This window comes from Trichechus manatus, unplaced genomic scaffold (genome assembly GCF_000243295.1).
Source record: "Trichechus manatus latirostris isolate Lorelei unplaced genomic scaffold, TriManLat1.0 scaffold00196, whole genome shotgun sequence".
Lineage (NCBI taxonomy): Eukaryota > Metazoa > Chordata > Mammalia > Sirenia > Trichechidae > Trichechus > Trichechus manatus.
In genome coordinates, this window is record NW_004444132.1 from 3,783,151 (window position 1) to 3,796,785 (window position 13,635).

The 13,635-nt window shown below is 34.4% G+C and overlaps 1 protein-coding gene across 1 annotated transcript in view; it reads right to left on the reverse strand.

Moving 5' to 3' along the window:
* The window catches only part of MDGA2 (MAM domain containing glycosylphosphatidylinositol anchor 2), a 560,321-nt gene that overhangs the window by 88,275 nt on the left and 458,411 nt on the right, over positions 1-13,635 (reverse strand). Inside the window, exon 10 of the mRNA XM_004387883.3 lies at positions 7,500-7,648. Within this exon, the coding sequence (XP_004387940.1) occupies positions 7,500-7,648 (149 nt within the window). The remainder of the gene's footprint in view (positions 1-7,499; positions 7,649-13,635) is intronic.

The following is a 13,635-nucleotide window of genomic DNA, read 5'->3' on the forward strand; positions in this document are numbered from 1 at the left end:
AAAAAAAAAAAAAAGAAAAAGGAGAAGTCTGACTAATTATCCCAAAGAGTATTATTAAGTGAAGTGAAATCTGTACAGAGGACCAAAGACTCAGAAAAACTTCTCAGAAAGTACTTAAAATTTCCCAAGACAAGTTATCCTTATCTCACAGAGCCTTCTACATTAATCACGAAGGTCTTTCATATTTACCACGTGTTTATTCCTCCCAATAGATACACTGTGAAGTTAGTATTTACAAAAATGAAGAGGACATGTGCAGCGTCCATCTTTTAGTAGATGGAGATAATTGCATTTTTTCTTACTTGGCTTATGGTTTTTTATTTATTTTCCACAGCCAAAGGGCCAATTTACAAAATGGCTTTTCTACATTTCTCTGTACTTCTGCCTCCCTCCCTCATTTCTATATATTTGATGCTTTCCAGAACATTCACTAAAGATACTGAAATGAATAGTAAAAAATATAACATTATTGTCCTTTTTGAATTGTTCCTCAAAATTAAATCAATATTCAAATTCTGTTCAACATTTTAATTCAATTTTTCCTCATCTTTTTCTTCACTACTCTACTGATCTAAATCATTGGTACTTACCTCAAACGTGCTTAACTGTGGTCTCTGCCTCTATTGAAATATAATTTATTATACTCTGTAAGTATGATCAGATTAATTTACAGGTGTCATTTTATTCGTGATACTCTCTTGCTTAGGACTATACAGTGAATCCAGATTATTCATCAAATATCCACAGATCTTCCTGGACTGGTATTAAGTGTCCCATGTCAAATGGATTCTCTAAATATCTCCCTCAACCTCAACATAATCTGTCCAATTGGCTATAGTCAATCGCATATATTGTCCCATTTTTTACTTCTACCTTATCCTACCATTCTCCTTTGGCATCTGTAGACTGTGTCATATAAACTAGTACTAGTACTTCATCTGAGACTATTCTTGCATTGCCCTCTAGCTGTTAAAAAGCATGAAATGTCATCCTTTTCACCAAACAATTACACTGCACACTCCTCAAATTCATGTGTTTCTTTTGCAAACACATTAAACTAGGTACTTAGCAATAGTAATAATCACACTTATCACGCATACGGTAACTTATGTATATACTTATGTATATATTACACTTGCAAACATTACTGAGAATGTATTGTAACATTCTTTTACAAATAACAATAAACGATGAGTTGTTTATTAAAATAAGTAAAAAAATAATGTCTTGACTGGAAGCAAAAACAAGTAGTACCTCAGCACTTACAGCCACGTCTATGAAGACGAAAATTGTAATAAAATCATCCAATATTCAATTATACCAAAAATACATTTTTGATTAATGATTATTAATTATCAGTGATTACTGTTTAAGAAGAAATTTTGAGTATAAACCTATGAAACTAACAAATGAACAAATGAAGTCTCTACCTTAGTGACCATGTCTTTTAGCACCACTACCTGGCAGCACGAACTGCACCTATACCTGCTTTTATGGGACTTTGTACATATTTCCATTATGTTGTCTTTAGCTGCTGTGGAGTCTGCCCTTGATTCATGGGGACCTCATGCACAATTTAATGTCATCCCCACAATTGTGAGTTCGATCATTGTGATTCATTGGCTGATTTTCAGAAGTAGATGGCCAGGACTTTCTTCCTAGGTCCATATTAGCCTGGACGCTCCACTGAAACTTGTTCAGCATAACAGCAAACACAAGTCTTCTCTGACAGATGGGTGGTGGCTGCACATGAGGTGTATTGGCTGGGTATTAAATCCCGGTCTCCCCATGGAAGGTGAGAATTCTGCCACTGAACCATCTGTGCCCCTTATTTCTATTATAGTACTTACTTTAAGTAGATATTGACACTATTTCTTCATTTTCCTTTTTAAATTCCTAGTACTTACTGTATGCTTAATTAACTCAAAGTTTTATTGACTGAATGGGTGATCAAAAGAATATGACAATTCTAAGCATTTTAATAAATCATGACTGTTAAAAAGACAGGAACAGGGCAATTAAGATATTTTATTAAATAAAGTATATTGCTTTTCAAAGATAAGAGTCAAAAAGTCACATTCATTGTGCATCTTTATGATGGAGTATAAAAACAAAACTATAATATTCTAAAATATTTTATTATTAGAAACTATAGTTGTGTATGTTTCAAATGAAGTCAACTGATGCGTATGTTGTTTGGTATATTCAGATAACTTAGAAACACTTTTGCATGTCTTTTAATTCCTTAGATACCAAGGAAATCAGACATTTGAATAATCTTTTTCTCTTTCTTGTTAAGCAACAAATGAAGCAAATAATTGGAAGGCTAGTAGCGGTCTAAGGAGATTAAACAATTGCTTAGTTGAGCCTAAAAAGTGTAACTTAAGGACATTAAGATTTTGAGAAAACTTTTTTCCATGAGTTAATATTTTAATGTCCCATGATATACTTGTTCTCTTTTTAAGTTCCTGGAAGCAGTGATTCAAGAATTTAGGTGCTGTTGTTGTTTTTAGACATACCAGAGTATTTCGTAACAAAGTATATAAGCCAACACTCAAGCCTGAGACAACACGCCTTAACATATTTACATATAGGCCATATCATTTAACCAAAATTTTAGAGTTAGCTAATGTCACCAGAGGAGCCCTAGTGGCACAGTGGTTAAGAGCTTGGCTGCTAACCAAAAGTTGTGAAGAGCTTGGCAGTTCGCATCTACCAGGTGCTCCTTGGAAATCCTATGGGGCAGTTCTACTCTGCCCTATAGGGTCGCTATGAGTCAGAATCGACCCGATGGCAGTGGGTTTGGTTTGTCTGGTTTTGGAATGTTATCAGAAAGCTGAAAGGAATGCTGGGTTTAGTTTACCAACCCCATTCAGCTGTGGATTTAGTAACATAACAATAATTTTATAATCCTATTTGATTTAACAATAGGCAATAAAATTTCTAACTGATTCTGGGATAAAAGCAAAGTAGGGTTCTTTAGAACTGGGTTTGCCGTTAGTCTTAAAGGTTCAAAGTTGTTTTTCCAACTTCATCTAATATACTAATGTACTGAGTAATTACATCCATGTTTTATATTAAAAGGGAAGATATTTCACACTAGATAACCTAAGTACTTTATGGTAGACAATAAATCATTTAGATACATAGGCTCAAAATAAAAATATGGGCTGAAACAATAAAACTTTAAAATAATAAAATATGTAATAAAATCATTAATAATCTCTTGAATGAAATTTGAGCTAATAATCAAAGATGTAAATACTCTTTTTTAGGAAAAAATCCATTGTTTTAAAACTTTTGTTGCTTAGGTTATATTCCTAAGGCAGCTTACTTAAACCTATCATTCAAGTTGTGCTGATTATATTTAAAAGTTCTTGATTTAATATTCTGAGATACACTGGGAGATGAAAAAGCCTATATTCTTATAATAAAAAATCTTCATTAAACATGATCATCAGATCATAATTCAAGAGTGATTTTTAAAAATGCTAGCATCTCATGGTGTCCTAAGACAATGTTGGTATCTAATGTACATACCTGGGAAAGAAGGATCTAATTTTTTTTCTGAGATAATATAGAAAAATAAACTTATTTTACATTAACAGTTTTGCTTCCTATTATTAAACATTTTTTTAAGAACTATACCAGTATCATTGTATCTAGAATGCTTCTTCCCTATCATCCTAAACTATTGTGCTTAAGGCATCTTCAAAAGAAATGTTGCTTTTTGAGGCCATTTTTTGCATCTGAAAATTTTTCATATAAGGGTTAAGTGTTAATGATATGGTAGTGAGGAAAGGAGACATGTGTACACATGTTCTTTACTTTTTATGCTCTATCTGTGAACATCACCTCCTGTTCATACTGGCAGAATAGTTTAAGGCCATTACTTTTTATTGAGACATCTCAAAAAGATATACCAAAGCTTCTCTCTTATGGCAAGAGACAGTTTGTGATCAAAATTACCAATTAGAATAGAGTATCAGAAAAAATTACCCTAGAGATAAGTAATACTTATTTCTAAATATAAAATAAAATCCTAAGGAGAAAGAAGCTCAAGGAACAGTGCTGTAAGAGGTGAAGAGTTAGCTTCAAAAATTGTGTTCAAGGAAAAGATTTGTTTTCTGGACCATGGTTTAAACACCAGAAATACGTTTTCCTCTAATGGATAGCAAGCATCTCACAAAACCTAGAAAGAACAGTATTAGCAGCAAACTTACTGATTTGATCAAGAAGGCTTTAAACTGAGACTCAAAGTGGAAGAGAAAAATGCGGATCAGTAAAATGAACATTATAGAAGATAATAGGTTTTTAAATAAAAATACTATGAAAAAATATCTAGAAATTATTTTGAAAATCATGCTAGGAATAATACTTAGGCCTAAGATATACATGTATTAAATAAAACTAACATAATAAAAACGTTAACCATGTTAAGTTCATAAAATGCACTATCACTTTTTAATTCTTACTGAACTCTGGCAGATGGGTATAAGTGCCACAAATGCTTGTGAAAGTCGTGCTCTGCACAAGGGTATCTGGCCAATGGGTCAAGTGGGAAATGTATTCCACCAACACTCCAGTTGCCTGGTAGGTATCATTATCCTCAATTTATAGGGTAGGAACCCAGGCTTAGATACAGTCAGAATCCTGCTCAAGGTTATATAGCTAAAAAATGGTAAGGCTAGATTGGCTAGAATTCTAGGCCAGTTGTGTGTGGAATCATAATCTTAGCAAACATAGCAGCGGGAAATTTATATACGCACATACTCACATGTATGTAATTCACTCTAAAGAAGCAGAGTAAAGGAAATTATCTAACTTTTAAAAAAGAACCATCCAGGGATTGGGAAACATGCATCACTGAATATCAGGTCGTTACACAGAAGTTTTATGATCAAGAAATGTAAAAGCAGGAATGTAGAGAATATTCATGTCAGAAAAAGAAAATTAAAAAAAAGAATAAGAGAAACTATTGTTGCAAAATAGCATAACAATCATAGCAAGTATATTACAGTAGATAGTTTGCCAGTAATGAGTACAAGATATGGTCAAGAAGGGGGAGGGGGCTTCAGTTAGTCAAACCCCTCCTGAAAGGAAGTCTGACTGTTAAAATATGTCTTCTATTTGGAAAAAATAAAGATTTCAAAAATCCACCATTTTTAGGAATATAGAGAAGCATTCTGTCTTGTATACATGATAGAGATGTTGTGAACAAAGGATTTGAGTCATGTTAGAGTAAAGGAAGAGAACTATGAGCAAAGCTCCACAGATTTACATCAGTAAGCCTTTTAAAAAGATATAGGAAATAGGCAGTTACCTGGAGACTCTAAGAAAATATAACTGAGGAAGAAAGTGAGATTATAAAAATAAAATTCTGACACTATCATTACACATAAACCAGAACTAGGAAAGGGTATCTAAAAAAAAACACAATTTAATTGTACAAACAGCAATTTGGTATGAGGGTCTTAGATTTTTAAAAGTTAGCATACTAAAAGATGAATGTGAAAGACCAAATAATGTGGTAAGGACTGGGAGAAAGAGTGTCAGGCATCTATTCAAGAGTGCTCTAAGATGCTCCAGATATTAAAGAGTTAAAAACACTAGCTGTATTAAGAAAAAGAACAGGAAAGTGATAAGCCAAGCCCACAAACTGAAGGAGGAAGAACTGCTAATCTCTTTCACCTTATATTCTCTCCAACAAATGAAAATTATCGTCAAATAAGAACAACTGGAACCAACAATTTTGATACAGATTTGAGAATCACTTGGATTTTCCTGGTTAATTCCAAGTGTAAATGAGGTGCAGTAAGAGAGAAACTTTTGGAATATCTACTACTATCTGCTGAATCAGAGGTGTGCAAGCACTTATACAAGACAGCAGCAGTCACCAAGGCCAGGATGTTTTCACAAGGAAATGTTCTTTATTATTATTATTTTTTTTAGATTATTACACATGTACATTAAGAATATTTGATTAGAAATGTATCTTAATTTGAATGATGCACATATCAAGGTCTTTTAGTATAACTTTGTGAACTAGATAGAAAATCACTGGTTTTATAATAGTACAGTTGAACGGACTGTTGATGATTGATCAATCTTTCTCCAAGCAAATTTCAGCCTAACTACTGTCTGAATTCTAAAGCTATTCTGTGACTTAGTTAAAAAAGTAGCACACATGTTTTGCAAATCTGTGAATAATACAAAGTTGTGAGGAAGAGCTAATACCTTATATGGTAATCAAATATATCTTCGAAAATATTTGCTATTCTGAAACAGTCATGCCAAATATTATGCTACCTAACAGCAAACGGTGTAAAGATCTACATTTAATTTTTAAAAATATCATTTTATAAATATCATTTACAGCAACAAAGGATGAGTGAATTTAACAGTGGTTCATCTGGAAAATATTGATTTTTTTTTTTCCACATAACCCGTAATCTTTAGCTACCTTAGGAAAACATCATACTTTGTTATTCTTATTGTATCTTAAATATTTCTATTCTTCAAGTATATTAAATTAACTTTAAAAACATCCTATATATACTTTGAATCCCTTAGTGTGATGGTTGTTATGTGTCAACTTGGCTAGGCCATGATTCTCAGTATTATGTAATTATCCTCCATTTTGTGATATGATGTAATTATCCCCCATTTTGTGATCTCCCATGAGTAATATAATGTAATCACATCCATAATGTGATCTGATGTGGTCAGTCAATCATTTGTAAGGGGAGTTTCATCAGGGGTGTGGTCTGCACTTGATGTGTGTGTGTATATATATATATATACACGGACTCTCTGGCAAAGCTCGCTTGCTATGGATCCTGTTTCAGCTCATCATTATCTGTCCACTGTCTTGGGATTTGAGCCAGTAGCTTGTCATCTGACCTGCCAACTTTGGTATTCACCAGCTCTGCAGCCCTGTGAGCCAGCTACCTGCCATCTGACTTGCTGATTTCGGGTTCGTCAGGAGAAGCATCCAGTCTGACCCACGGACTTTGGGACTTACCAGTCTCCGCAACCACATAAGCTATTTCTTTGAGATCAATCTCTCTCTTGCTCTCTATATATATGAGCTTCACTAGTTTTACTTCTCTATAGAACCCAGCCTACGGCAGTTAGAGTAGAAATATGTAAGATATTTAACTTCTTAAGAAACAAGACAACGATTATGAACTAAAGGTAAGTGTAAGCAAATCTTAAATAAATTTCTTTTCACAGTAATTATACTATATAATTTCCCTAGCATATCTAATGATGGAGGATTTCAGAAGGCTCATACGAAGTTGCTTTAATAACTCTGCTGTCATGGTAGAAAATGTGTAAGTTAATTTCAAAGATTTGTAAGTAATTCAGAACAGGTTTGTGTATAGTAGTAATAAAATGTATTATGGAATTCATGCACAATGAATATAAAAATTATAGCAAGAAGGCCTTCACAGAGGATCACACAAACACAAAGAGGCACCAATTAAATTCCTTACCTGCCTAATACCCAACCGGTATGCAACAATCCGATCTACTGCATCAGGATTCATTTGTGTCCACTGTAGACTGTAGGAATAAACACGGTGTCTGTTCTGCCACACAGGGTTGTAGGTATCATAATAGAATTCTGGAGCATAGGCTTTTCCTAAAAATAGAAAAAAATGTTTAAATTTTAATGATGACATACTATAGTTTAAATGTGTTTATTGTACTTTTTGGCTTTTTACCACCGTCTACTATATGTTACAGGGCCCTGGTGGCACAGTGGTTAAGCATTTGGCTGCTAACCAAAAGGTTGGTAGTTCAAATTCACTAGCCACTCCCTGGAAGCCCTGCAGGGCAGTTCTACTCTGTCCTAAAGGGTTGCTATGAGTCAGAATTGACTCGACGGCAACAGGTTTTGGTTTGGTTTGGTTTGGTTTACTATATGTTCCATAAACAATTCTTCTAGTTGGAAAGTCATACTATTAAAGTCCAATCCATTTTCTAGATATTTTTAGAGAACAGATGTAAGATGACTTCTTGGTTGATTGGATGAGCAATGTGAGAGGAAGAGAAGAACTGAAGATGATCCCAGGGTTTCTGTTCTAAGCGACTGGAAGAATGAAATTTCTATCAACTGAGATGGAGAGTGATGGGAGGATTAATTTTGGGGGAACACAATCAGGAAGTCACTTTTGAACAATCTGAGTGGACTAGGTAGAGACATCAAATACGCAGTTGCATATACTAGTCTGGGTACAGCAGAAGCCAGGGCTGGAGATACAATTTTGCCAGACATTGGCATAGAAGTTAGAAGTCACCTTTAAAGCCATGAGATTGAAGAGATCATCAAAGGACTATAAGTAAATAGAGAAGAGGATTAGGTCTGGTCACTGGGGCAATCCAAAGTTAAGAGATATGGAAGAAGTTATGACCCCACAAAAGCCTGTGGTGGAGTAAACGTGAATAGGAGGAAAACCAAAATGTGGTATCTGAGAAGTTAAAAGAAGAATATCAAAAAGCAAGTAATCAACTCTGTAAGAACATAAAAAAAGAAGTCAATGAAAGTGAATATTTGCATTTATATCATCTATGGCTTAAAAAGCCATTAGAAAACTTTGGTCAATGAAAAAGGAGCTTTTATTTGGACTTTAAGGAAACATGAAGTGAATATAACAAATACAGAATATTATAAACCATTTCAGTTTTTTGTTTTGTTTTGTTTTTTTAAATTAACAAATTGAAAAGTACACAGACTATTGGGAATTATAGTTCCAACTTCCTGGTATTCTGAAATATAATTTTTTTCATATCTTCCATTATATATTTATTTATTAATTCACAAATATTTAATGGGAGCTTATTAAATACTAAGCAGTTCTCTGGGCATTGGTGATATAATAAATGAAGAGAGATGGCCTCTGTCCTCATAGAAATTGCATGCAGTTTCTCAGACTTTTCAAACAGCTTTGCAATTTTTACTGGATGATAAGTTGAAAAGTTGCATATTTATCACCTCAGATTCAGTATCTTTTCTGCTTTTTCTATTTTAAAAATTAGAGTAAATTTTAGAGTATCTAAAAAGTATGCAGGAACTTTTCTTACCTGGTTTTCTTCATCATTAGTCACCTATCATCTAGGGTTTGCAAAAGACTTGATCCAAAAAAAAGAAGTTTATAAGCAGACAATTAAATGATAATTTTGAACGCTAAGAATGGAAGTAATTATCCTGAAGAGGTTCACAAGGAAAAAAATAAATGATGTAGATGAATTATTTATTTCTTTATTAATCATTTTAATTAAGGTGAAATTCACATAACATAAAATTAATCCTTTTAAAGTGTACCACTCAGTACATTCACAAGAGTGTGCAATGTTAACCTCTGTAAAGTTTCAAAAATTTTCATAACCCCAAAGGAGAACTCATATCCATTAAGTAGTCACTCTCCTTTTCTCCCTCCCCCCAGCTCCTGGCACCACTAGTCTGCTTTCTATGTCCATAAATTACTTTTGTAGATATTTCATGTAAATGGAATTATCTGATGTGTAACCTTTTGTGTCTGGCTTCTTTTACTTAACATAATCATTTCTAGGTTTATCTACAATGTAGCATATAGCAGTACTTCATTATTTTGTATGGCTGAATAATATTTCTGAATTTAATTTTTGACAGTTTTCCTAGTGAAATTAAATATATTGAATTAAATATCTGGATTTTAGGAACATTTGTCAAAGTCTCCTACATCTACGTTGTGTGCAAAAATATTTTATGATAATTTATTTGAGTGAACTGAAAAACATACAAAGAATTCTACATAAAAAGAGGTTTCTTCAAAAGAACTACCACATTCATTTTCTTTATTTTTCTTTTTTATCTTGTATGATATTTTTACTCATTAGTAAATAATAACACAAATTTATATGCACAACATTTAAGGGCATCATTCAGCTGAGAGGAAACCAATATCCTGAATGAAAAACCCAGTACTCAAAATAGTCTTGCCAAGTTGCATATGAGACCAACTTCCCCAAAATGGAATTGAGGAGGTGCACTTAGTAGTAGCTCAGACAAAGAAATAAGGTTTTATTAAAAATAAACATCCAATATCTATCTATCAATAAGGTAATACAGTACTAAAACGAGTAATATAAATCCAGAGCTTTTTCATTACAGAACAGTATCTATATTGAATTGGGGAGGTAAGAGTCTAGTGTTGTTACTGTTTTATTTCTATTTTAACCAGCCTAGAAACACAAGGGATATAAGATTCAGTTCTGAGAAACACTTTTTTTTTCATACAGTGAAAGATTAGGAAATATATTCAAAGAGAAACAAGGAGAGAATAGTCACAACCAGAGGCTATTTAGCCTGGAAAAGAAAAAGATAATTTTTCAAAAGTAGAGCAAATTGAGTTTTTTTAATAGTTGAAAATCTATCACAGAGAAAGAAAATGAGACTAATTGTTAACACACCTATGAAATAAGATGAACACTTATTGAGTACCTATTAAAATGATATACATTTTAACTTAGAAATGTTCTACTAATGCTCTCTGAATATGGAATGGCTTACCTCTAGGCACTACAAATTTTCATTCACTTGAGATATTTACTCAATACTAAACAGCCATTTAGCAGGGCTGAGATGGGTGCTGTCCACAAGATGGATATTAAGGTAACTTTCAGTCTTGAAATCTGTAGAGTCTTATGAAATGCTTGCCTACTGTCAAATTGGATTTGATACCTTAACTAATTTTATATTAAATATGGCTTAAAGATGGAGGAACTTGCGGATCTAAATTACTTCATGACCTTTAAAAATTATTCCCCTTGACAGGCCATACATTTTTTTTTTTTAATATTTTATTGTACTTCAGGTGAAGGCTTACAGAATAAATAGTTTCTCATGAAACAGTAGTACACATGTTGTTTTATGACATTGGTTAACAACCCCACAACATATTAACCCTCTAACTTCTCAACCTTTTTTTTTTGGTGAAAATACACATAGCCAAAGATACACCATTTCAAAAATTTCTACATGCACAGTTCAGTGACATTGACTACGCTCTTCCAATTGTGCTGTTATTCTCACTTAAGATGAAGGTTTACAGAACAAAATCGTTTCTCATTTAACAGTTACTACAAATGTTGCCCTATGACAATGGTTAACAATCTCACAACACATCAACAATATCCTTACTCAACCTTGGGTTCCCTATCACCAGCTTCCTTGTCCCCTTCTGCCTTCTGGCCCTTGTCACTGGACTCCTGTACCTCGTTAGTCTCATTTGGTTTTACGGGGCTGTCCACTCCCGGGTTGAACAGTGAACCTCGGAGGTAACTTCATTACTGAGCTAAAACGGTGTCTGGGGGCCATACTCTCGAGGTTTCTGCAGTCTCCTTTAGGCCAGTAAATCTGGTCTTTTTTTTGTGAGTTAGGATTATGCTCTATATCCTTCTCCAGCTCTGTCCAGAACCCTCTGTTGTGATCCTGGTCAGATCAGTCAGTGGTGGTAGCCAGGCACCATCTAGCTGTACTGGACTCAGTCCGGTGGAGGCCTTGGTAGCTGTGGACAATTAATCCTTCAGACTAATCTTTTCCTTGTATCCTGTTCTCTTCATTCTCCCTTGCTCCCAAAGGGATGAGACCAGGGGAGTATCTTAGATGGCCGCTCACAGGCTTTTAAGACCCCAGACACTACTCACCAAGGTAGAATGTAGAGCATTGTCTTTATAAGCTGTGTCATGCCAATTGAGCTAGATGTTCCCTGAGACCATGGTCCCCACAGCCCTCCATCAAGCAATTCAGTCCCTCAGGGAGTTTGGATGTGTCTATGGGGCTTCCATGACCTTTCCTTGTACAGGTTGTGCTAGTTTCTCCTGTATTGTGTACTGTCTCACCCTTCACCCAAGATACCACTTGTCTATTGCCTATTTAGTATTTCCCTCCCACCCCTCCCATCCCTGGTAACCAACAAAGATTGTTACATTTTGTGTGTGAACTTTTCATGGGTTTTTACAATAGAGATCTCATACAATATTTGTCCTTTTGTGATTGACTTATTTCACTCAGCATAATGTCCTCCAGTTTCATCCATGTTATGAGATAGTTCACAGATTCATTGTTGTTCGACAGGCCGTACATTTTTGTAAAGAATAATGGCTCTCCAAATTTAGTATGCATAAGTATCAATTCATAAACTCTCAGTGGGGCTCAGGAATCCAGATTTTTTATAAATACCCTATGTTATTCTGGTACAAGGGGATGAAGACCATACATTTTGACGCTGAAATTTCTCCTGAAATTACCTCCACAGTCTTATTACAAAAGACATCAAAACTAATTCTAGAGTCACAAGAAACATTCCTTTACTCAGATACCATTTTCTCCCCTCTGGTAATCTTTGGTGCAGTGGTTGAGAGTTACAGCGAGCTACACTGTTAATCAAAAGGCGGCAGTTTGAATCCACCAACCGCTCCTTGGAAACCCCATGGGGCAGTTCTATTCTGTCCTATAGGGTCGTTCTGAGTCGGAATTGACTCAATGGCAATGGGTTTGGGCTTTTTTTCTTTTTTTTTTTGGTAATCTTTCCTTCTCAGAGACTGGTGGCATCATTCCTGATTCAACAACCAGTATCTCTGGAGCAAGGCTGAGAGAGAATAGGCGATGGGGCTGGGCCCAGGGATGGATTCAATAATGGTGAGGAATCTTATTCTGACCACTTCATGCCTGACTTTCTGTTGACTGTCTAGGGGCAGTAATTGGCTACATGTAATATGAAAGCTGGACAATAAATAAGGAAGACTGAAGAAGAATTAATGCCTTTGAATTATGTTGTTGGTGAAGAATACTGAATATACCAAGGACTGCCAGAAGAACAAAAAGTCTGTCTTGGAAAAAGTACAGCCAGAGTGCTCCTTGGAAGCAGGGATGGCAAGACTGCATCTCACGTACTTTGGATATGTTATCAGAAGGAACCAGTCCCTGAGTATATCATGGTTGGTAAGGTAGAGGGTCAGGGAAAAAGAAGACCCTTGATGAGATGGATTGACCACAGTGGCTGCAACTGTGGTCTCAAACATAACAATGATTGTGAGGATGGCGCAGGACTGGGCAGTATTTTATTCTGCTGTACACAGGGTCGTTATGAGTCGGAACTGACTTGACAACACTTAACATAAATGTAAATGGCCATAATTCTAGGACTATTTATCTAAATAAATATTTTTAAGGTTATTGAAACAGTTTGACTCCGTAGTTAAAAAAAAAAAAATCCTTCATGGTCTTGTGAATAATACAAATTCAATCATTTAAATATTCCAAATAGACAAATTTTACTCTAAAATTTCATCACAGTCTTTATATTTAATTGTAAAGGCTTTCCAATGCATATTTTAAAATATTTTATATTATATACATTGGATGCCACCGTATGCAATAATTTTTCATGGAACATTAGTAAGGAAATAATTTAGAGATGATCTATTTCATTGTGTTATGTTGCAGATAAAGAAATTTAGTGACAGAGTGGAGATGACAATGATATACGTAAGTCGATACGAATATATGATCACATACAAGATCCATAGCAAAGTCTGACTTTGATTCATGAGATTTTTAAAAAATTGAGAAAGCTTTATTTTAGT